Below are 26,545 nucleotides of genomic sequence, written 5' to 3'. Positions count from 1 at the left end.
CGGTTTGCTCTTAGGTAATAGGGGCAAAGAGAAGTACCCAAATTCCTGACACCCCTGGTGTAACACCTAAATTCCTGTCAAGTCATTATCGTAGCGTAACTTCAGTAATACCTGGCTGTGGAATTCCCTTAACGACATACAGGGTTATAAAACATTTCAGCTTTCTGAAGTGGGCTTTGAAGTTTTGTACGTTTTTAACAAAATGCAGTTTTCAGTAGTTCTTCGTTGTATGTTAATTTTCAGTTTTATATGTCATCTTGGTTTATTTGGTCTATCATAGATGCCCTGTATTTTTTATCTTGTATGGTTGTGTTTGAACTGAACAATTTGTTTTCTTATAGTCAGAAGTGATGCAGGACCTGTTTTTTTCTGTTTACCAATTAATTCAAATACAAAAGAAAATAGTTTTTACACTGAATGAATATGCTAAAACCAGGGAATCAATTTTTATGGAAGTTAATTAATTTCGCCCCATCAAAAACTATTGTTTAGTTATTATTTTATGGCGTTTGTGTGTATCTGAGTCAAACATGTTTATCATACATGGGTGTGGAAATTTTGTACGATTGTTGCTGAATCGAGTAAGCGTTAATCATTATCCATGAATTTAACGCAGCAGATAATCACGTGCAAACCAGTGAAAGTTAACACAATAGGTAATCAATCACTGGTAAACCAGTGAAACTCAGCTCAGCAGATAACCACATGTAAACCAGGTAAACTTAACGTAGCAGATTACTACTGGTAAACCAGTGAAACCTAACGTAGCAGATAACCACGTGTAAACCAGTGAAAGTTATGCAACAGGTAATCACTGGTAAACCAGTGACACCTAGCGCAGCAGATAACCACATGTAAACCAGAGAAACCTAACGCTGGAGATAATCAACCACTGGTAAACCAGTGAAACTTAACGCAGTAGATAACCACGTGTAAACCAGTGAAACCTGACACAGCATTTATAAATCAATGAATTGCGTATAGCTGGTGCGATCTTAGTACAAGTTTCTGCTTCACTGACTGAAAACGTTTTAATTTGTGTATTTTACTTTAGTAAACTAGCAGCTTTAATTGTGTACTAGTATAAAAATGGCGACGTTGATTAAACACACTTCTTAAAAAAAAAAGACAATTTTAAATACCGTTCGCTATTTATTTCTTATTCAGATCACTTGAACCGTCTTGTTTTCTTTTTTTAACATATTTTTGTTTTAGTTTATATAACTTAGCAACACTTAAAATGTCTGTCGAAAATAGTTCGCGATCAGTTACTCATCTTCACGTGGTTACTTTCGTATTGCTGATTCAAAGGTTGAATCCGGGTGTGGCAGGCATGTGCAGTATTGTTGTCGCAATGCAGTTATATCGAACCAGACCGTAACTTAACGCTGCACCAAATACAACTATTATTTCCATTCTCTACGCGCTTCAGGTTACTGTCTCTAAACCAAATAATTTTAACACACGACCATTATCAAGATTTTCAGGCTATTATTTGTTGGTGTTGATTTTTATATATTTTTTATCAGTTAGTGTATTATTATGTACAATAATGATGTCGTATCTCTCTCCACAACAAGTATATTTTGTTGCTTTAGTTCTTGTAGTGAGATAAGAGGCGATGTAAAAGGTCGAAGTGAATTATCTGTATTCGTTTCAGTCGTGAGAATAGTTCATTAATTATAAGACTTGTGCAACTGTATGTTTTACGTATTTCTTCGTTTATATACAATAAATCTGTTTCGTAGTGCACGTGCTCGGGAATTATTGACCTGTACACACGTTCTTTTTGAAGCAGACTTTAAAACAGTGAGACCTAGGTTTTGTTATGTATCTCATGAGTTAAACAGTCTCTTGTGTTTTAAACAACGAACTACTTTAAAAATATTTATACTTTTTGAAGTGTTAATATTTTCAAATACAATATATATGGAAAATAAAGCGATGTTTCTTACTAATCAAAAAGTTGTAAGTACAAAGTGTTTACGAATGTCTAATTCTGTTCTTACTACTTGACATGTTGTAACAGTTTCTTTTCACGAGATTTTCGTGTTGTCCCGCATAACACTAAAGTCTTTGAAGTACATCTTGGCTGTCTGAACAGATATAGCTGAACGTGATTTCTCACATCACTCTACAAATAACTGATACCAGTCGTTCTACAACATAAGTAAGTTTAGAAAAGACGGCTGTAAGACCACATGTGAAGTATTAATACCACCCACTGACTTGTAGTTATTGTCGTGTAACGCTTTTCTCGAAACGCCCACGAGCAAATCGAACTTGGTTTTCAAACCATGCTAGAAATGATGGGCGTATGAGATAAAATACATGATGAGTCAGGAATAGTGCTTTGAAATAAGCGATAATGGACTTCATGATTTATATTTGCAATTAATAATTAGCTGAATTCTGGATAAGACTCTGACGCGAGATGAGTACATTTGCTTCTGTCACTCTTATTGAAAACACCACAAACAGTCTTATTACTGATACGGTATTTGAAAACTACATAAAATTGCTGTTTATTTCTGAAGCCAATGTATGAGTATATAAAATTAACTTGGAGAAACATTCACATTCTAAATGAACCGACGTAGTAAGCTACAAAATGCTTATCGTAACGTTTCGCTGTCCATGTAATTCACTTTAATTAGGAAAACAACAAAGATTTTAAATACGTAACTGCAGTTTAGAACGCTCTACTTTTCTCTAAAAATGAACTGAAAGGTTTTTGTAGCACACTACAACGCCCTTATCCTCACTTGAAAAATTGGTGGTTGACCTTGGGAAAAATTGAATTCCTGAAAGTCTAGCAAATAACTTGCTTGGAAAGGAAAATCTTCCTCCTTGTTTATTTTAGGATCTCTATTTTCAACCTACCACTTATCTGCGTTATATTAACAACAGTAGACGCGAGAGGGTCGTATAATTGTACTTTTAATGTAAAAATGCAAGATGAGGACACCCATTAAGGAAGCAAAAATTGTATAAAGGACACTGCTAAATAATGTTTCCTTTCATTCTTTCTTCTACTATTAAGTTCCTAATAACCTCATTATAGTGCTAATTGCCTACCGTGCTTTTTCACTCGAAGGTAATAATTGACTCATTTAACAAATTAATTACTCGTGTCTTTAAATTCAAAGCCAAAAGCGTTTACAAAAAGTGTAAATGTACCCTGTTTCAGGTTGTTCTTTTTATTCATATTCTCGCACAAAAATTCCAAAACGAAATAGCCCGTGTACCCCGTCGGACAGTTTCCAGTTACCACATGAAGAAAATATGGTAATCGAGCCAATTAACTCTGGGTAATGCATGCCAAATTTATATATATATTTAAAAAAGAAAAAGGAAATGTTCCCCTTTTTCGTCATCTTTGTCGGACAAAAATCCCCTGTTTGTGGATGTTGAACACACTGTGGACGATCTCTATCGCAGGAAACATTCTGTTGGATCAGATCAGTTAAATAAATACGCCGTACTAAGGAATCACTATCATTTAACACCTAATAATATAAGAAAAGTTATCTTCTAAACCCTAAACATGTATGCGTAATTGTATGCATTCATTGTATACCAAACTTGAGCAATTGTATATAAAGGTCAATAGAGGGCGTAAGTGAAGTGCAAGTTGAGTGATCTAGCATTCATAAATTGTTAATTTATTGACGTCACTGAAAGGGGTAACACTGCACCTGCAACATTCCAGCGTTTATATTCTGTAATTTAGTCATTTAGTGTTTAAGGGTGTGTACAGTGACATCACTGATGTATGAATTATGAAAATTGTACACGATTTAGTGGATTTTTCGTAATTGTGTGAAAGTTGTTTTTGCACATTGAGCCAGATCTGTTTTGTATTGTTTTTTGTTTTCAACTCTGAATATTGCACTCTCAACTTCCATTTAATCATTTGCAGTAAAAATTTTGCAAGGTAGTAATATATAGTTTTCCTAACATCAGATACCAGTTGTAGCAATTAGCATGTGTTATACAGTATGCATTTGTTGCTATATTGTAAACTAAAACGTAACATATATGCGAGGTGAGAGTAGATCTCAGCTGAAAGATTTAAGTCTAGATATTGCAACATTATAACTAAAGAAGATTGCGCTTATGTATTCAAGTGTGAGATCTGTAAGGCTGTTTTTTGTGGAATTTTCGTACAAGTAGGGTTGAATCAGTGTTGATTTAACACAACTGCTATTAATTTAGAAGGAACTACATGTTCGGATGTATTGAGATTGGTATACTGTTCTTATAATAGAGTTGGGTAGATCATATTTCATTCAACATATTGAAATATGTTTACATTTCAGTACTTTTCAAAATTTCTTAAACTGTAACTGCAATTACAAGATGCCCCCATTATTAATTCCTATTCTTCAGCATATGCTAGAAGACAGTAAATTAACCAATAAAGCACGCTATCTGTCATGAAGTCACGCTTTAGGCTGACCTCTGGTGTTTGTGATGGAGGTTAAGTTATTGCTAGCGCCTTCACGTGTTTGATATATGTCTGTCTTGTGCTGGCTATCCAACCATAAGTATCGTGGGTGGCATGAGGTCACGAGCTACATGTGTTTTCCATATGACAGCTGTTTCTTGTATAGATGTTTAATTGTTCCTTTTCTTTCAATCAATCTTTAGGAAACAGAATGCTAATGTAAAGTTTATTGGGGTTTAATGTAGATGTAAGCTAATTTGTTGTCGAAAAGCACTATACATGAGGTTTTTCCAGGTTTAATTATCTCCAACAAATAATAATAGCACAGATTTAAATAGATTAATATGTTTGTGTTTAATAAAGATGTCTGATTACACCATTTCACCATTTTTCACAGTGTAAGTTAATTAAACTACAGGCGTCGTGTTTTTTCTTTATAATATCCAGTTAAGATAACACCTTTCTAAAACACAAATATATTTGAAATGTTATTCCATATTAAAGAAACATTTGTGAAATTATATTGCATTTAAAGGTAATATCGTGGGCTTTTGTGTAATATCTACATTTTTTTGAAAACAAAAAATCTACATTTTTCGTGGAGCAAGTCAGTACGGTATTGTGTTATATGATACTTCTAGGCTTATAACATACTGAACAATAGTTTTTCTCAAGAAATTTTCATAAGTATTCTTTACTGTGTCTCACAGCTGTGTTGTATAAAAGTTGTTGCACAACTTTAGTGGTTGCCAGTTATTGCTACGGGAGATAAGTGAATATTATCCTCACAATCTAATATACTATTAGACTAATGTCTTCAAAGCACTTTGTCTTACACGAAGCACTGTTTAAGGTTGATATTAGTCACTATTATCTTATATGTTGCACTTGTAGAATAATGAAAATCATTTAAGAACACGGCGCTCTCTGTTAAGCTGTTAGTAGGAGTAATTATTGTAGCACGTGAGATTTTTCGTCGCGTGTAACATGTTTTTCAGCATAGAAGAGCGAACAACGTTTCGACCTTCTTTAGTCATCGTCATTGTGAACTGACGATGACCAAAGAATGTCGAAACGTTGTTCGCTCTTCTATGTAAAATATTTTCTCAACCCAAACGAGCCCTTTTTACATATATATTTCTCTACAAGTGGGTTTTCTCGACATCAATGATGTCCTTCAGCAGTTGTTACGATGTGTGGGGCTCCTTCACTCTCTATGGCAATAATTGTAATTATTAGAGTAGGTAGGATTGTGCTATACATTCAGCATTAACTGTTACAACACTAAATATTATGTTGTCTTTAATCATACCATTTACACTATTTTAGTCAGAATTTTCATACTCTGTAGAAATCAATTATTTCAAACAAAACATTTTTATATCACATGCTGTTCGCTACTTATTAACATGTGGTACGTTCCTAAAACTGAAAGTATCAGATATTAGGAGGTTATTAATATTTCTTCTCTAACAAATTTGTAGTTTGTGTAATTATAATTTTAAACGTTTCCGATTGTTTGTTAACTTAATATAAAACATTTACATTAAGTCACCCTACAGCAGTTCGTAAACTTTCCGCTGCAAAAACGTTTTATGAAATAAAATAGTTCTTTGTTTCTCACCAGCATCCATCGTGTGACGTACTGGAAAATAAGTCGTACTTAGACGTGGAACAGTCACAAAAAAACGATATCAGCTATCTATATTTTACGTTTCTTAAACACAAATTTGATAGAACAATTAAGAAAACATTTTTAGAAATGTAAGTAGCAAGTTAATGTCACAATAACCAATCGTAGGTGTTTCTGTAGTGACGAACGATTAAACAAAGAGTAGAAGAATGTTTCACCGCATAACGTCTTTCTCTTCTGTCTCTGACTCAGACTTATGTCTGCACCCAAATCATCGCTTTCACCTGGGTGAGTGACGAGACAGTAATTTTTCTCACGTGATGTGTTGAAAAACTGTCTTCCTTCTTCGGGAGAAAAGAGAGAAACGGCTGTTTTTGGAGTGTCAGAAAAACAGCAAAGTTTTTGTTTATTGGTTTCTGGCATTAAATATCGTCTGATAAATCGTTGTTATTGCTGATGAGCGCAAAGGCAACACTGCTGTTGTGTGGCGTTTAGTCAGAAATTCCACCTTTTTAGTGTTTATAGAAGGCAGTGATTATTTGGAAGAAAACTAGAATTCTATTTTAAGGTGTGAAAAAGGAAGTCGTTTTCATTGAGTGTTTTGACAAAAATGGTTGTCCTTATGAAGAAGTTAATCACGTGGAAATATAACATACTCGCTATAAAATACCTTTTTTTCCATCCTCGTAACTTAATTAACTGTTTTACAACGGTAAGTCTTTGGACTTACAACGCTAAAATAAATATTTCGATTTCTTTCGGCGGGAATAGCAAGATAGCCAGATGTGGCTTTACTGTAACAAAACACACTGTCATACGGTATTTAAGTTTAGATACCCAATGAAAAACAAGACATATATTGTAGTATTTACTTATCTGAAATTTTAAACGGCTAAACTTTGAAACCTGCGAAGGAGAATACCGTTCTTTGATAGTGGTACAGAACTACAAACCACATGGCAATGTTCTATAGGAGTGGACACGTGTGTACCCATGGAAGAGAAAGAGTTAAAGAGTATTTATATTTGCATAAGTAATAATAATATTATGGCGGTGAATTTAGATGTGAGGGAACTTGAATTCTAAATCATATATGTAACAATGATTTCGACGTTTGATTACCAGGTGTTATTAGATTCAAGGTCGTGAGAATGATGAGGGTGAGATTGTCTCAGCACCTGCTCTGACGATAACATATTCGTGCTGTTTAACTTTCCTTGTGATTATTACTGGCAGTTTAAATATCGGCCGCCAGGGACTACAGATTACACGTTGTTGGTAGTAAAGACTCACGTTTTCCTTTTAATGAGTTGAACGTGTAGTTAACATGAGGTGTGAGAAGTTCTTCAGATGCTGCTGTACACCTGCACTTAAACTTGTACAGTTTGACATATTTTACTCTAGAAGTTCACCACGCGTGTTAATGGTTATCTATTGATTAAATTATTTAAATTAAATGGGAAAATGAGATGAAGCTCAGTTTACCTTTTATTACTTAACATTAAGTCGTCTTATTTGCCTTATATTCATAAAGGAACAACCCCCCCCCACAGTAGCACAGCGACATGTCTGTGGACTTAAACTACTAGAAACCAAGTGTCGATCCCCATGGTGGGTAGAGCACAGAAAGCCCTTCGTGTAGGTTTAGTGCGTGGTAACAAACATCATATAGAAACGTCCACGAACAATTCAGTATCTTAGGAACATTTCATAAACCCGCGGAAAATTTCAGCAAAATGTAGACCCAACTATTTTTATGTTTTCAACCAAATTGATAAACGGAGACTGTAAAATACGGAACATTTTTTTGGTACAAGAATGTATTGAAACAATGTTTATATATATTGTAACACTACTAAAGGATAATGAAATTTTTAAAAAATACAGAATTAGGGCCTAATACATGTTACACTGGTCTGAAATTTCAAAAACATGGCTCTGTAAGATAGTTCAAGCATTTTCCAGTAAGAACTGCCAGATCTCCATTTCCCCTGAAGGACTTGTGGGTATGGAACTCACATCTGCCGAACCGTAACTATCAAATTAACCTCTGAAAAGCAGAAAAACAAAATCGTTGTTAGGAAACACGACGATAGTTTGTTTTTTTCTATTACTGGTGTGGTAACACTTTTCAAACACTGTTTAGTTCGTGATATTTAAATTGCTGAATCCAAATTTAATTTCTGTCAAATCCTAGGACAAACATTTAACGTTGAAAGTGCCTAAACAAAACGGCCACTAAAAAGGAGAAGCAATACCATAATGCTGATTTGTTGGAAACTACTTTATTATATCTTTCATTATTAACCCTTAATAAAAAAATGCTGTTATATAGTCTCCTATAGAACTTCTGTATTTGTTTAGGCTGAATGAACTAAAATATAGCATAATAATACTGGTATTCAAAGACATTTATTCTGTTATAGATTAATGTTCACACATGATTTCTTTTCTTTTTTTTTCGTGGGGTCATCTTCTCCTTTGCACAACTTTTACGTGGCTAAAGCTCTTTCATAAATTAAAATTATTTATGCGCATATGTTTCAAGACTATGTAGTGTATCATATATGCTTAATTTTGGTGTTAGTTTTTAAAAATCCGACGTATATATTGTATATATGTTTGTATATATATATTAGTGAAAATAAATACATTTTATTGAAGTTAAATAGTAAAATAAGTAAAACCATAAGGAAGGACTGCGTTAAAAACTGAAATTTCAAACTTCTGACTAATTGTATTAGTTTGTTATAACTCAAAGAACAAGCCGAAACGAAAACAAACAATAAACGCTGCATCAACTGAAAAGATTCCAGGGTACAAGATACAATGTAGAATTATAAAATGTACCGTAGATTTTGGAGGTGACTGAAGAAGTAGGACCAACATTGCGGTGGGGATACACCGTCTATCAGTCTTAACATCCATTCGCCAGTCTCACATAAGAAATAAAAAGTAGCAATAGATATAGAATTAGAAATAGAAATTAGGAAAGCGAGATGTGGGTGCTTAAGCCCACAACGTCCCACGTCTATATCACCTTTCACTACCTGCAGACAATTGTGGGAAGGTGACTGCTCTCCCAAATAAAAATCAGTTTTTTTTATTTGAAAAAAAAAGGAAATAAAGTACTAACATTTGGGGGTAAGTAAGGTGAAAACTTTGTATATAAATATATACGTAGTTACCACGATTGTATAGGACACTTTTTTGTGGTAGCTGCATTGTTGTTAATGTTGAAAAACGTTAACGACTGGCAATCTCTGACTTTTGTAACTCTAAACTACAAATTGATTATCGTGCAAAAGATTTTGTTTCGTATTTCTGTTTGTTTTTTGTTTTACTATACCATTGAACGAATTTCGCTTTCTTAGTATATTTACCATCTTCATCAATCTATTTACGTATCGTAGTTAGATACACAGTTATATACTTTAGCTCGCAAGTTATTTGAAGTTATATATTTCTGTCAAACTAATGTTTTTAATAATAAAAAAATGCATGCAGAATGAACTTGCAATTAAAATCTGTCTAATGTATGAAAGCGTAAACTAACGTGTTTTGTACACTGAGATAAAGTTTGTATTTATTGTAAGTAGTAAAGAATTGTCGAAAAACGGTATAGCCTTGCTACTTTGAAAAATCTCTATGAATCGAACTGGGAAAGTGTGTACCGTTAAATACGAACAGGAATTATATCGTAATAAATATATGCTGGTGTAATCTACTAACTACTATAGTCTCTTTAAACTCTAACATGATAAAATAACCTTATAGGTTTCCCTTGAACGGGTTCTCGTAATGTTTAATTTTGACGTTTCCGCCCACTCTCCAAATGCACCTTTAGACCTTCTCACTGCTGGCCAAAATCTTAAGGCCAATGAACATAAAGAAAAAAAAATGCATTTTGCGTTGTTAGACTCAACCACTTATTTGAGTAGAGCTTCGAAATATGAAAATAAGAAAAGTGAAAATAAAAATAAAAAACTTTTTAAGCATTTAATAGGGAAAATGTGAACACTATGAAACTAGTCTCAATACTAGCTGGTCAAAAGTTTATGACCCAACTGAAACGAAGTGTTAATCGGTAAACACGTAACGAAATTTAGTCATTTGTGTTCAAGCATTAGCATTGCCAACATCTCCCACTGACATCTCCTGTGTTACATTGAGTAAAAACATGGCAAAAGCTAAAAAGTTGACGGAGTTTGAACGTGACAGAATTGTCGAGCTGCAAAAGCAAGGTCTCTCTCAACGTGCCATCGCTGGTGAGATTGGGCGAAGTAAAACTGCTGTTGCAAATTTCTTAAAAGACCCCGAGGGAAACGGAACGAGAATTTCAAGTGGTCGGCCCAAGAAAATTTTGCTGGCGTTAAGCAGGAGGATTCGACGGGTTGTCCGGCAAGATACCAGCCGATCGTCGAACCAGATCAAGGCCCTTACGGACACAGAATGCAGCTCAAAAACAATAAGACGGCATATACGAGAGAAAGGCTTTAAAAACCGTAAACATCTTCAAAGGCCACGCCTCATTCCACACCACGAAACAGCTCGGTTAAATTTGCTGAGAAGCACCAAACATGGGACGTAGAAAAGTGGAAGAAGGTTTTGTTCTCTGATGAGAAAAAATTTAATCTGGATGGTCCAGATGGCTTCCAACGTTACTGGCACGTTAAGGATATTCCACCGGAGACATTTTCTACACGACACAGTGGAGGAGGTTCCATCGTGATCTGGGGTGCTTTCTCTTTCCATGGAACAATGGAGCTTCAGGTTATACAGGGGCGTCAAACAGCAGCTGACATGTTGGAGAGAGCATCCTTATTGACTGAAAGCCCTCGCTTATGTGAAAATGACTGGATCTTTCAGCAGGACAACGTTGTAATCCACAATGCTTGCAGGACAAAGGACGTTTTCATGGTGAATAACGCGATTCTTTTGGACCATCCAGCGTGTTCGCCCGAACTGAACCCCATTCAAAATGTTTGGGGGTGGATGGCAAGGGAAGGCTATAGAAATAGACGTCAATTCCAAACAGTGCATGATCTTCGTGAAGTCATCTTCACCACTTGGAATAACATTCCAACCAGCTTTCTGCAAACGCTTATATCGACCATGTCAAAGCGAATGTTTGCAGTTATTCACAATTACAGCCGTGCAACTCACTACTGAGACCTCTTGTTTGGCATTTCCTACCATGTTTAGGACTTCTTTTTGGTATGGTCTTAAACATTTGAATAGCTAGTATTTAGGCTAATTTCATAGTGTTCACATTTTCCCTATTAAATGCTAAAAAAGTTTATTTTTATTTTCCCTTTTCTTATTTTTATCTTTCGAAGCTCTACTCAAATAAGTGGTTGAGTCTAACAACGCAAAATGCATATTTTGTCTTTATGTTCATTAGTCTTAAGATTTTGGGCAGCAGTCTATATCAAATATTAGTGTGTGTTGTTACTTGTGATTTATAAACCTGAGCATGACATAAAAATCAGTATAAAAAAATATTCAACACAAATGCCAAAAGATACTAATTCGTATAAAATGCCACTGTTTTTGTGTCTTCATTATTTTATTGTTTAGTTCAACTGTGTAATAAATAATCAAATTTATTCAACAACAAAATAAGTTGTTAAGAGTTTCTTTCGAATGTTACATATAAAACAATCTAGGATATTTCTGTTACATATACCACAGTATTTATTATTTATTTATATTAAACAATAAGTGATTATTTTCATGCCTGAAAGGTGCATCTGACATTCATTTGTTACAAATACATTGTTGTAAACGTTTAAAAACACTGAATTGGTTATTGTAATTTTATTTGAGTTTTTGTTGTATAAATTCCTCATGCAGTATTATATGTTGCATTTGTTTAATACGTATTGTACATTCATTCTGTTTTCTACAATATATACTGTAATTATGTGTAAATGTTTTTATACTATATATGTTATAACTTTAACTGATTGTTTGTTTGTTTTACGTATATTATTAGAGTTTATATAAATTTTATTATGTTTTGAATATTTTGAATAAAGATCTTAAATTTCATTGAGGTTTAGTGTTAACGTTGGTAGTTTACTTATAATGAAAACGTTTTGTCACAGAGCACAGCACTCATATTTTTTTTCTTCTTCCATATTTGTTCAACACCAGCACTGGAGATATGTGGAGGTTAGTGTGAATTTTATTTTTATTTGTTATTGTTTCGGGAAGTGAATTATTCTATGAAACTTGCACCTTTATGTGAAATTTTTCATTATTAAGCAAAACAAGTCGTTCATTTTTTGATGTGTTTTTTGCATAATTATCACTGAAATCTTAAACCGTAGATTTTTATGGTAACTGTATAATAACACGAATAGTATGAAACATTGCAACACTACAAAGTATAGAAATATATGAATAAATGAAAAATAAAAAATAGAAATGCTTGCCATTTATAAATGCCACTCTTGTACATTTAAAATTTAATGTGCAATTAATTAGTTGGCGGCAAGTAACACTGAAGAGAATCTGATAGCGAGGTTTATTCAGTATTTAAAAAATGGGAGCTACTTTTCTTGGAATGTTTTAAAATATTTAAAACCTGTTAGCTGAATAACATTCCGTAAAATATTTATATTTATGAATAAACACCAGAGTGCACTACCATTCATGTCAAACCAAAATAAATCATAAAATTGGGCATTCATTTTCACTCGTATTTTTTCCCCGTTTATCTGCACCATTTTTAAAGAACTTTGTATCTCAAGCGTTATGTTACAATATTTGATTTAGTTTAATACTTGTATTCCATGTTTTAATGTTTTCTGTATTTTGTTTTTTTAAACATAGATTTTTAACTACGAGTATATATGTAATAGTAATATATTTGTAGGTTCATTTTCTTCTCTGTAAATATTTAAGACTTATGGTACTGCATGTTTTATTTGACTGTGGCGGTGTCAAGTGACCAAAGTGTTCAATGATATGAAATCGTTAATGATAATTTGACTCACTTGATTTTAATATTACAAATCTAAATATGTATTGAGCAGCATTCTTACTTAAAATTGTAGAAATTAAATTTTAAGTTGGTAAACGGTTGCCCATAGGATGTATTATAACTGCTTATTACTTTGATGTTATTTTGCAATTATGAAATTGAAGAATACTGAACAATGTCATTATGTATATTCTTTGCTTATTTCAGGCAATGTTATGAGTTTCGTTATCATTCTAAGGAGTATTTTGTTTAGTACACCAAGTTTGTGTTAACTTTTGCAGTTTCTTTCTCATTACTCATTATCCAATTCATCACTGTCAGCTCGGTCTCAACTCATAATACGTTAGCTCAATAATTTATTTCGTTTTGTTTTACCGAGTATATTTTGTTACATTTTACATTTTTGATTATTTATCCATTCCATCCTTACTTTTTCTTATGTGAAAAGAGAGAGAAAGAAAGAAAACTTATTCAAAGCTGTCGATAATATTTCTTTGGCGTTTGTTATTTTATTGTTTCTTGTTGTATTACAGTAATGTATATCCACTCATTACTTTACAAAACAAAATTATATGACGTGTATGTCACTTGTTAAATTGACTTGTGTAACACCTATAGTTTAAAAACAAGAGCTGACATAACAACTTATACACTAGAGGCGTTGGAAGTAGTCACGTGATCTTATCGCGTATCACTGTAGTTATATAATGTGGGATTGTTTTTAATTACACTCTTTGTTGAAACTAATTGAGTGTATCTAGTTTTAAACTGTAAATATTACTATTCAGAACTGTTTCTTCTCCTTACCCACCGTGTAAGGCTTAATGTCACCAATCGTGTATGTAAGAATCGTTTATTTACTTTGGTAAATGGAAGATTTTTTTTTCTTGTGGGAACTCTTTTGATGTTTGGTCCTTCTTTTCCAGACTTACACCTGCTTACACGTCTGTAGCACCTGTCGGGCGTGTACTTCTCCAACTGTAAGTTTTACCACTTCTCTGTCTATCGCTAGTATGTCACTGGGTCATCTATCAAATTGTAACTGTTTTCTAATTTGGAAACGTAAATCATAAAACTGGCAAAAAAAGAACTCTTTGTATTGTTGAGATAGATGAAATCGTGACATATTCATGTGAACTTTCATTACCTTTGCGCTTACTAACTTTAACCCTATTTTCTACCATGTTGCCCTTTTCTTACTTTACGTGAAGTTTCTTAATATATTCTACCTTTTGATATATGCTTCTTCTATTTAGTATATGTGGCAGTTGTTTTCTATCTATAAATTTTCTTGATTATTGCTTACTCTAAAGTAGACGAAAATCCTGTAAAAACAACATTTTATTATTTGAGAACCTTGAAGGTAAACATTACCGAAGTGTATTACTAAACAATTCAAAACGCGCTATGAGAAATAAACTGAACATTACTATTTATGAAAATATATGATGGATTGTTCCGATGTATTTGGGCATTAAAGATACGAGCCAAACTCACAGATAGGGATCGAGTAATTATTTCAGTTACTTCCTTCAACCGCTGACGCTTGACTCTGTAACTGTCATTGACTTCAAAAGGACACTTAAACTGTAAGGTAAGGAAACACTCAACACAGTTTTTACAATGTCTCAAATGAACAATATTTTGTTCAGTCTTTCATCTTCGTGCTTGGTCGGATCTCGAAACCAAAACTAAACGTGCGAGTGTTTTGTTTGTTATTAAAGACAGAATAGTCAAAGTTCCACATAAAACCTTTGTTTTCACTTATTGCTTGAAAAATTGGTGGTTTCCACCTACACAACTGTCTCATCTAATGTTCATAGCGAGCTCTTATAGTGTTGGGAACGGCGGACGTAGAGAGTCACTTCTTACTTAGATGTGTTACAATAGTACAGTAATTTTCAACTGAGATGGATGGGGTAATGTAACTAGTGGGCTTTTAATATTGCTAAAGGTAATGCTAAGGAATGAAGAACTGAACTATTTATTCTGAAATAATAAACAAAAACAACCCCAACCACCGTGAAAAGAAAGGCACATCGGTATTGTTTTTTGGGATTCGAGAATTTTTGTTTCATACGACTAAAAAGGAGCATATGTAGTTTTCCTTGGAAGAGGGCACTGAAGTTCATGTTTGATTTTATCTATGTCTTACAGCTTAAGTAAAGATAAATATTGTAAGTGGAAAGAAAACAGTTCTTATTAGCCGAGATACTTTCAGGAATGTTAAAGGGAATGTTCATTAGTTTTATCTTGGATCATTGTTATAATGCCCAGTATTTAGCTAGGGCTTTACTAACTAAACAACACATGTAGTAATGGTCCTCGTTGCTCGTTATATCCTTTTTCTTTTCTTTTTTTGACATAACAGTACTTCAAGAAGAATATATATGGTATCGGTTGGCGTATGAAATGAAACTGAAGGCCGTAAGAAAATGAAATATTTAGTTAACAAAACACCAGGTTTTACATGTTAATTAAGACATCGGCTAGCAGCTTAATGATGCTAAAAACAAGATATTTAGTCAATAATCAGCTTTCATATGAAGTAGTTAACATGATGCCAGAGTTTAAATATGAATTTAGAACTGCATACGATAAAAATGCGTCTGCGATGTATCTCAGTCGTCGATAAAAAATGTCACGTTCACTTGGCTCAGTGTAAAAATGCCTAGCTGCAGTAGACACTTATTAGATTCACTTTCATTCAACACAAAGTTTAAATTTTCATTGTAAATAATGTATTATTTCCATTATAAAACAAAAGCTTAACCAACACACTAACCTGACAGTTTTTTTTTTTTTTTTTGTCTATTTGTGTGTTGTTCAGTACAAAGCTATACAATGAGCTAATAATCAGTGATGTCGAGAAACCCACTTGTTGAGAAATTTATATGCAAAAACGGCTCGTTTGGGTTGAGAAAATATTTTACATGGAAGAGCGAACAACGTTTCGACCTTCTTCGGTCATCGTCAGGTTCACAAAGAAAGAGGTAACTGACCGGAAGCTGACCACATGTTTGAAAGGGGTTGTGTAACTGTGTGTCGAAATGTAGAGGGCGGTATTAGATGTTTGAATATATAATTTTATTTATTATATTATATTAATATAGGTATAAAGGCGTTCCTTTATATTGGTTTATTTTGGGTTTAAGTTGTTGTATAAGTAAGGCTTCTTTAATTTTGCGTTTGTTTATGTTTGTTTCTTTATTTAGTATTTGAGTGTTTTCTATGGTTATGTTGTGTTTATTTGACTTGCAGTGTTCGAAAACGTGTGAAGGTGACTTTTATGTTCTTTGAATCTGGTTTCCATTTTCTACTTGTTTCTCCAATATAGAAGTCGTGGCAGTTATCACATTGTATTTTATAAATAATGTTGGTGTGGTGTTTGTCAATGTAGTTTTACATAGTGTAGACCTCAGTTTTGTGCCTGGTTTTGAATAAATTTGGTATTAACTGGAATGTCATATTTTGTTACTAATTTTGCCAAATGTTGGTTATTTGTTTGCTGATGTCAGGAATATATGGTATACAGCAGTATATGGTTTCGTGGTTTTGATTCGTGAGCTGTATTTACTTTAGTTGGTGGTTGATTTTGCTTTTTTGTCTAGGTGTGTGCGTATAATGTTTTCTACGGTTTGTGGAGGAAACTTATTGATGTTGATGAAGTATTGTTTTATTTTGTCTAATTCATCGTTAATTTTATCTGGTGAGCATAGTTTTATGGCTGTGTTTATTTGGTTTCTTAGTATGTTGAGTTTTGTTTTGTTTCATGTGCTGAGTCCCAAGGAATGTATAGTCCAGTATGGGTGATTTTTCGGTGGATTTCTGTTTTGAATTGTGTGTCAGTTCTTGTAATTTTGAGGTTAAGAAATGATATTTGATTGCTTTCTTCCTGTTCACATGTGAAGTTAATGTTGGGATGTATAGAGTTAATGTGATTGAAAAAATTAAGTATGTGTTCTGTAGATTTGAATCCCGCAACCGTGTCATCTACACATCTGTACCAATATAGTGGTGGATGTAATGCTGTGTTAATTGCTTGTGTTTCAACTTGTGTCATAAAAATATTGGCTAGAACTGGTGATACTGGGTTGCCCATGCTTAAGCCATTTGTTTGTGTATAGTTTTGGTTGTTGAACATGAAGTTTGTCTTTATCGTGGTGAATTCTATGAGGGTTGCTAACTGGTTACTGGGAATTTCTATAGTTGGGTTAGGGTCTCGGATATAGAGTTCTAAGGCTATCTTGCAGGCTTCAGTGGTTGGAACTTCTGTAAAGAGGGATATAACATCGAAACTGGCCATTAAGGCTTTATGATTAAGTTGATTTCGATTAGACTTGAAATTAATATTTAATAATTAATTAATTAATAAATTAATATTAGACTTGATATACCTACGTAAAACCAACTCACGCACACCGCAAATATACGGCATCCCCAAACCTCATAAACCAGATTGTCCATTACGACCAATAATGTCCACATATGAATCGTTTAATTACAATCTTGGTAAATACATAGCATGGGCATTCTCCAAATATATAACATCAGCCAGCTCATTCATCAAAGACTCTTTTAATTTCAAGTCTAATCTAAATCAACTTAATCATAAAGCCTTAATGGCCAGTTTCGATGTTATATCCCTCTTTACAGAAGTTCCAACCACTGAAGCCTGCAAGATAGCCTTAGAACTCTATATCCGAGACCCTAACCCAACTATAGAAATTCCCTGTAACCAGTTAGCAACCCTCATAGAATTCACCACGATAAAGACAAACTTCATGTTCAACAACCAAAACTATATACAAACAAATGGCCTAAGCATGGGCAACCCAGTATCACCAGTTCTAGCCAATATTTTTATGACACAAGTTGAAACACAAGCAATTAACACAGCATTACATCCACCACTATATTGGTACAGATGTGTAGATGACACGGTTGCGGGATTCAAATCTACAGAACACATACTTAATTTTTTCAATCACATTAACTCTATACATCCCAACGTTAACTTCACATGTGAACAGGAAGAAAGCAATCAAATATCATTTCTTAACCTCAAAATTACAAGAACTGACACACAATTCAAAACAGAAATCCACCGAAAAATCACCCATACTGGACTATACATTCCTTGGGACTCAGCACATGAAACAAAACAAAAACTCAACATACTAAGAAACCAAATAAACACAGCCATAAAACTATGCTCACCAGATAAAATTAACGATGAATTAGACAAAATAAAACAATACTTCATCAACATCAATAAGTTTCCTCCACAAACCGTAGAAAACATTATACGCACACACCTAGACAAAAAGCAAAATCTACTACCAACTAAAGTAAATACAGCTCACGAATCAAAAAATCACGAAACCATATACTGCTGTATACCATATATTCCTGACATCAGCAAACAAATAACCAACATTTGGCAAAAATTAGTAACAAAATATGACATTCCAGTAATACCAAATTTATTCAAAACCAGGCACAAAACTGAGGTCTATACTATGTAAAACTACACTGACAAACACCACACCAACATTATTTATAAAATACAATGTGATAACTGCCACGACTTCTATATTGAGAAACAAGTAGAAAATGGAAACCAGATTCAAAGAACATAAAAGTCACCTTCACACGTTTTCGAACACTGCAAGTCAAATAAACACAACATAACCATAGAAAACACTCAAATACTAAATAAAGAAACAAACATAAACAAACGCAAAATTAAAGAAGCCTTACTTATACAACAACTCAAGCCCAAAATAAACCAATATAAAGGAATGCCTTTATACCTATATTAATATAATAAAATAAATAAAATTATATATTCAAACATCTAATACCGCCCTCTACATTTCGACACACAGTTACACAACCCCTTTCAAACATGTGGTCAGCTTCCGGTCAGTTACCTCTTTCTTTGTGAACCTGACGATGACCGAAGAAGGTCGAAACGTTGTTCGCTCTTCTATGTAAAATATTTTCTCAACCCAAACGAGCCGTTTTTGCATATAAATTTATACAATGAGCTATCTGTGCTGTGCTTGCCACGGGAATCTAAACACGGATTTTAGCGTCTTAAGTCCAGACTTACTATTGAGCCAATGGGAGGAGGCAATTCGTAATGATGATATATTGTTATTATACATTATTGCTTATTATTTTAAGGTAATATACCGAAGAATGTTTCATCATTGTGTACTGTTAACTTTTAATTATCTGATTTAATAATTACATAGCCAAGAAATGAAAACACAAGTATTGACAGTTGTTTTTATTTTCCGTACACTTGGTGTTTGTGCGGAATTATCTCAGGATTTTGACTTTAAAATAGTACATAAAACTAACAAGAGGTGGCAGTATATGTCACTCAAATATTTTCGAATGCACTTGTGTCTACTTTTGTGTATGACAAAGTAGTACAGAATGCTGTAGTATAATATTAATGGACATGATTTTGAAAAGAGGGAAAGGAGAACCAATACTTATGTACATTAGTTTCCTAAATATAAAATATTGCATTTGACAACTTACATCAAAACACAATCAAGGAGGGAGAAAAAGGTTTAAATAATACCTAATCTTCCCAGGTCGTAAACAAGAACACGATCAAATTACAATCCAGATCCAAACTATTTTTGTAGCTACATTTTTTAGTCTTTGTGTTACTCTTTGTCGTAATATATATTATACTTAAAAGTAATTATAGAATAACAATGGTGATGGTACAAAAACGAAGATTTAACTCCGTAATTTTATGCAGATGACTTTAAATACGAATTCAGATATATTAAATATTTATAAAATTATTTTCTTGTATAATTTATTTTGTATTTATTATTGCATTTTATGTTCAGCATTCATAATATTAGAAAAACGCATAAGTTCAAGAAATATTTATAAAAAGAAATAAAAACCCAATAACCCAAGCGCTTTTGATGGGTTCATCTTTCGAAAGCGCTCGGGTTATAGGGTTTTTAGTTATTTTATGTTTAGTATCACTGAGAAATATTTCGAAAACAATATATAATATTGGAATTAATTGTGCACTAAATGTCTATCTTAGATTCAACAGTTTAAGGCCTAATAACAGTATTATCTTTCAAATTCTATGTATAAATTATAAATATCTTTAAACAAATTAAATTAACGTTTATATTTTTCTTTACATCTTCTCCATGATGGTACTACTATAGAGGAAGGTGAGAAAATTAATTTTACATTTGATTGCACAGGTTTAGCCAAACTGGCTATTCTAATGAATAAAAAAATAATTTCTTGTGTGCCGTTACGTGTACTAACTTATAATACATTGTAGCCTGTGATTTTTTGATAATTGTATTATTTGACTAAAAACTAATGTTCTTCAATAGTTTATTTTGGAATCTAATAAAACAACTAACACAAATATTAGTATAAAACATGAGGAATAATAGTAATTTGATCGTTGTGAGTAGAGGGGTAAGCCTGTGATTGTGTACTAGTGCATTTACTGTTACTAATGGAGAATACATCCTAGCCTGTTAATATTAACTGCTATCACTTGGCATAAGATGGTAGCTCATTTTAGTACCAGTATCTCAAAATTATTAAAATTAGACTTTGAGAAACCTATCTTTTGTACATCGTACAAAGCAAAACAATAATTATCCTCCAAGACTTTATCAGGTCTCTGCAAAATAAATGTGAAATGAGTTAATTCATCATACAAAGTGAAATTATAGTTCTTCTCCAAGACTTTATCAGGTCTCTATGAAATAGATGTGAAATGAGTTAATAATAACTCAAAATATTAACCTAAACTTATTTTGATACAGTTCTAACCATTCAAATCAGCTTTAGAGTTTTTTATTTATATTATTCAAGGTTTTTAAATGATTTGTCAAAGTGCTTATTGAAATTTATGGAATATATCAGCTTGTTGTTCCACAAACAAAACTTGTTTATACAGATACAGTGATGATAACAATTTTCCATACTTTTACACTTGTGTTTTATTATGTGTAATCTCTTACTTCTGTGCATCTGGGTGTGGCATTAATAACTTGTATAAATATTGATTGATACAGTACTGATATATACTCTTTGTGATACAGTCAGTAAATCATAACTGAGCCTAATCAGAAATGTTAAGCTTTGGAACAGACTATGTTTTACTTTAAGTAAATGTTAAGTATATAATTCATGGTAATTAACTCAACATGATGAATTCCAGGACACCAAAGCTTGTACTTACACCATAAAATTACAAACTTACACATCTTTGCATTATGCTAAATCATTCCACCATATAATAGTACCACAGTAACATCTTCTCTTGGGCTGTTGTTAATCTTGTAGTGCTGCAAATTTGTCAGAGGTAAAATACTAACATTTAGAAATGTGCATCTGCAATCCTGCCACTTAGATGCTGCCATGATGTTTAAAACTGAATGTTTTCCATGGTTGTTAATTAAAAATATATCATTGCCAGTTAACAAATTAACAGAACTTATTTAATGAATAGTTATTAAAAATTATAGGGGATTAGGTTAGGAAGTTTTATAATTCATTTGTAGCATTGGAAATGTTCATACATTTGCACAATGTAACAGGTCTAAACAACAGGTTGTATTTTGAACCTACTTTTTGTATGTTCTAACTACTGCATTTCAAAATTCCTTGGATAACTACTATGTGTAGTACGTGTTCTTTAACTGCTGCATGTTAAGATACTTAGTTATATTTGGTAATTCATTTATATCTTTTAATAATTGACGATGCTAGGTAAACCTAGCAAAATTTAGTGAATCTTAAAAATAGAGAAGCTTTAAAGTATGTTTATTTTTTAACCATAAGTAATATATCTTATTTCTTAAGTTGTGTCATTGAAATAAAATATATATAAAATATGAAATGCATAAGACTTGTAGTTTTCTACTATTTGTTCCACCAAGATGTACAAAATACATAATGCAAAAAATATAATGTTGGGAAAAAAATCTAGAAATGTACAATTGGGCTGAAGTCAATCTTTTCATAATGCTAAAAAGATACCAAAAATATTATTTTTGTAATTACTAACATTTCTGTGGTTAGTTTAGCCACTGAAGTTAAAACTATATAAAAATGCTTTTAAAAATAAGTATAATATTAAATAATGAGCAAAATAAAAACTTAATGATTTAGTATGTAAGGCAAGTGCTTTGGACTACAATTTTATATTTTTGGGGTAAAACTGGTATTTATTTTTTCTACAGGCAAATAAACATGTAGTTGATTTATTTGAAGACTTGCGTGATGGACACAATCTTATATCTTTACTGGAGGTTCTTTCTGGAGAATTATTGGTAAGAACTGGCATATCTTATACTTCTTTGCTTTAGATGGCATTAGACTAACCATAGATTCAAGATGACTTTTTAATGTCCTCATTATGCTAAGTTTTATGTTGCTATCAATGTTTAAGAAAACATTTTATTCTTTTAACCTTATTTTTTATATTGGTACTTTGTTCAAGAAAACTTGTACAATCCTCCTAATCCTATGTTTTGTATTGCTACTCCTGTTTAAGCAAACATGTACTGTGTTTTATATAACTACTTATGTTTAAGAAAATATACTGTCCTTCTAACTCTAGGCTTATGTTGTTAACCTTGTTTAAGAAAACATTTTTACTATCCCTTTAATTGTGTGTTTTGTATTGGTACTTCTGTTTAAGAAAACATACTTTTGTTTTAGCACTGAGTTTTTAGTTTGCTAAGTTCATTAAAAAGTTACCATCTTTTTCACTCTTGCAAGCTTACTTAAGCACATACATAGAATATTTATTATTTTTGATAAAACAAACAGAATGTTGTTTTATGTTGAAACTTCATAAGATCTTTGCCTTTCTTCAGCCACGTGAACGAGGTCGGATGAGGTTTCACATGTTACAGAACGTACAGATAGCTCTTGACTTTCTTAGGTATAGAAAGGTAAGCTACTCAAGTAATTGTTCATATATCTCAGAAAATTTAAAGATTTTGACACTAACTCAGAATTATGCAGATGCATCTTAAATGACAGCATTTTCCCATTTAGTTGAAAATTGTTAGATTTTCTCATGAAGGACAATGTTGTGATTTAAAATTTTAGACACAAATGTTATTTCCTTGTTAGATTTTCATACTGTCAGCTTTGACTTATATAACTAACTTCATTTGGCATAATTAGCAGTTGCGGCACCAGGATATTTTCGTTGGGGTGGGGTTGATGTAAACTGTGGAGGGGCTTCCCAAAATGCCATCAATATGAAGTATAGATGGTAAATTATAATAATGTAAATACCAAGCAAGGAACATTTCAGAAAGGTGTGCTATTTTGAACTGCGTTTTCAATGCAGTTTTCATTGGAAACTCATTCTCTGATTAATAATTCATTACACATTAGAAATAATCTGTTTATGAAAATATGCATATATGTAAAAGAGAAAGCTCACCTAAATTCCACCCAAGGTAATACATAATAATAAAGAAAATCAAGATTAGCTTAGATTGAACATTTAATATACCATTAATGAAGATATTGAGTTCTACAGATCTATGTCTCTTTGATGTTAATTGTTAAGCAACAACGACGATTGTGTTTTTCATATTTTATGAATATATGTAGGTAACAATATTGTGGGGCTGAGGGGGGCTTGGCTCATTTGAGGGAGGGGCTCAAGCCCCCCAAGCCCCCTTGATGCTGCCACTGCTAATTAGTAACTTATGGCGAACAAACAAAAGTAAAATAGGCAGCAAATGCTTATTTCAGAGTGACACTTTTATAGAAAGTCTTTAGGGCTGATCTACAGATGTAGTGGAGGTAGATTTTGTCATCAGGTTAGCTTGTACTGAGTTTCTATACAGTTATCACTCTGAACTAACCAATTGCTGTCCATTTCACTTTTGTTTGTTTATCTTGAATATTCTGTATAAATAACTTGTAAAAAAGTAACTTGTGGTGTTTTTGTCTTAACATATTTGTTGTAATTCTAAAAGTTTTTTGTGAAATATCACTACTATTTTAAACACAACCAGACAAAACATACGATATTTTAAACATCCTTTTACAGTTTTAACCAATTTGACTTTTCAATTAAATAATTCCTAGTGTTTAAGGTTTTTCATCAGGTTAAAATGTTAATATGTACAGTATCCTTGTGGAAAATTCTTAAAATAAGCCTGTTGATTAATGTGATGGTACTGCTTATATTATTGCAAACAGTAGTAATGATAAACTACACTTCCTGTTGATAAAAGTGTTTAGAACTCTTCTACACATAAATTATTAATAAGACTACATTATCTTAAAAAAAATAAATAAATAAATAAGAATGCACATGACACACAGTGTGGCTCAGAATATACAAAGAATGATTCATATATACTGAAGCAAAAGTTATAAAGAAAGTAAAAATTGTCAATTCTATCCAGTTTTGTCCATTTATTTTTACTCAATATTCTTAGTGATGGTAGATAGGATTGGTGACTTATTTTGTCAGAATTATATACTGTGCTTTGGAAAGTGTCTTTTTTTTTTTTTAGTAGGTACAAAGAATGATTCATATATACTGAAGCAAAAGTTATAAAGAAAGTAAAAATTGTGTCAATTCTATCCAGTTTTGTCCATTTATTTTTACTCAATATTCTTATTGATGGTAGATAGGATTGGTGACTTATTTTCTCAGAATTATATACTGTGCTTTGGAAAGTGTGCTTTGTTTTTTTAGTAGATACCTATAACTTCTTATTATATATTTTTTCTGGTACAGCATAGTTCATTTTTATGATCTTATTAGTGTGGGCATTTTGTACTTGCAGATTAAGTTAGTAAACATCAGAGCAGATGATATAGTTGATTCAAACCCCAAACTCACGCTAGGACTAATATGGACAATCATCTTGCATTTCCAGGTAAGTTTAATGAATATCACTGAGAGCAATCACTTGTTTATTTGTGTCTACTTTCAGTTATCTTTGTTCTTCAACAGTTTTTGCAAGATTAGTAAAAAACCTGACAAAGTTGATAACAAATATGTTGTAAAGACTGTGGGCTGGGTGTGATAATAGTGAATGGTTATTGTGGCAAACTATTAATCTGAGAATTTATGCTTTGAACCTCAGTTGCAGCAAAAGCACAGTTGATAATTTGTAGCTGTGGGTCTATTATAATAATGATGGTTGAATTATACAATTTGGTTAGAATAGCTTAAAAGTTTTTTTTGGGTGTTGTTAACTTAGCTATCTGTCCTGTAGCCTATCAGTTCAAAATTCAGATATGCCTAACCCAGATAACCCTTGAGTAGCTTTATACATATTTCTAAAACACTGGGTTGTGTTATTATTATAAGGAAGACTAGAAACAAACTGAGCTTTATATTTTACCACATTGGTATAAAGCTAACACAACTGAATGAAACTTACACAATAATCTAGATCATTTCAACATGTGTGATTGAGTGGTATTTATTTTTGACTACTGTAAACACTACCTTAAGAAATATTGATGAAATCTATGTTTTACTTGATTTTTGCTTGAGTGATATCATTTAAGTCCTTATTAATAAGCCAGTACAGAGATAGGATCAAAACTATTATTAGCATGATTTGATAACTTTATGCATATACTGCTCCTGTTATCTCTTATTGTTCATATGAGTATCTTTAAATGAAAAAATGAAACCGTTTTGAAAAATTTGCTTGTTTGTAGCTTAACTGTGGGAGTTTTAAATTCAAACTGAGTTTAAATTATGAAATGATTACTGTAGTTGAACATTGGTTTTTACAATTTCTTTTTATTCATTTGCTTTATAATGTACTATTGTATTAAAGTTTACCATATGTTGTCTCAGTGAATATTTTAACTAGACATAACGTGAGAACTGAGACATTTTATAAACAGTTTCAGTTGAAATGTATTTGATGGCAAATATCTGAAAGGTATGATATTTTAAAAAACCACATATTTTGATGAGGTTTTTAACACTACAAGCTATAAAACTGTGTATTGAGAAGTGTTATAAGGTGTGTGTGTTTTTCTTATAGCAAAGCCACATCGGGCTATCTGCTGAGATCACCGAGTGTGTTATAAAGTTCTCACATATTTTTAAGCAAAGCTTTTTTATAAGGTTTCGTGATCAAATTCTGCTACTTTTGAGAATAGCAATAATAATTAAAATATCTCAACTTTATTCCATGCCTGTGACTTATAAGGTATATTGTGCTAATGAATATAGAGAGGGTACATTCTACTAAATCAATATTTCTCTTTCATAATTTTATTCTTTTCAACGAAGTAAAGGACTACGTATATTCAACTATAGACTCGCAAGAAAATTGAACTTAATCAAAATATTTATCGTATGGAGCGATAATGCACATGTCCTACAAAATTTTGAGTTTCCATTATTTAGTGATAGTAATTTTAAATTAAGTCAATAGAT

At 32.3% G+C, this 26,545-nt stretch overlaps 1 protein-coding gene across 4 annotated transcripts in view; it reads left to right on the top strand.

Annotated features, from left to right (window-relative positions):
• LOC143230415 (microtubule-actin cross-linking factor 1-like) overlaps window positions 1–26,545 on the top strand; it is a 244,375-nt gene that overhangs the window by 89,353 nt on the left and 128,477 nt on the right. For 2 of the 4 annotated variants that reach the window (XM_076463938.1, XM_076463935.1), the window contains exons 3-7: window positions 12,243–12,260; window positions 14,001–14,054; window positions 22,338–22,427; window positions 22,977–23,054; window positions 24,924–25,016. In XM_076463938.1, coding sequence (XP_076320053.1) covers window positions 12,243–12,260; window positions 14,001–14,054; window positions 22,338–22,427; window positions 22,977–23,054; window positions 24,924–25,016 — 333 coding nt within the window. The remainder of the gene's footprint in view (window positions 1–12,242; window positions 12,261–14,000; window positions 14,055–22,337; window positions 22,428–22,976; window positions 23,055–24,923; window positions 25,017–26,545) is intronic. The other 2 variants (XM_076463936.1, XM_076463937.1) reach the window with 1 other exon arrangement.

This window comes from Tachypleus tridentatus, chromosome 10 (assembly GCF_004210375.1).
Source record: "Tachypleus tridentatus isolate NWPU-2018 chromosome 10, ASM421037v1, whole genome shotgun sequence".
Classification (NCBI taxonomy): domain Eukaryota; kingdom Metazoa; phylum Arthropoda; class Merostomata; order Xiphosura; family Limulidae; genus Tachypleus; species Tachypleus tridentatus.
This window is presented reverse-complemented; position numbering and strand designations above follow the sequence as displayed.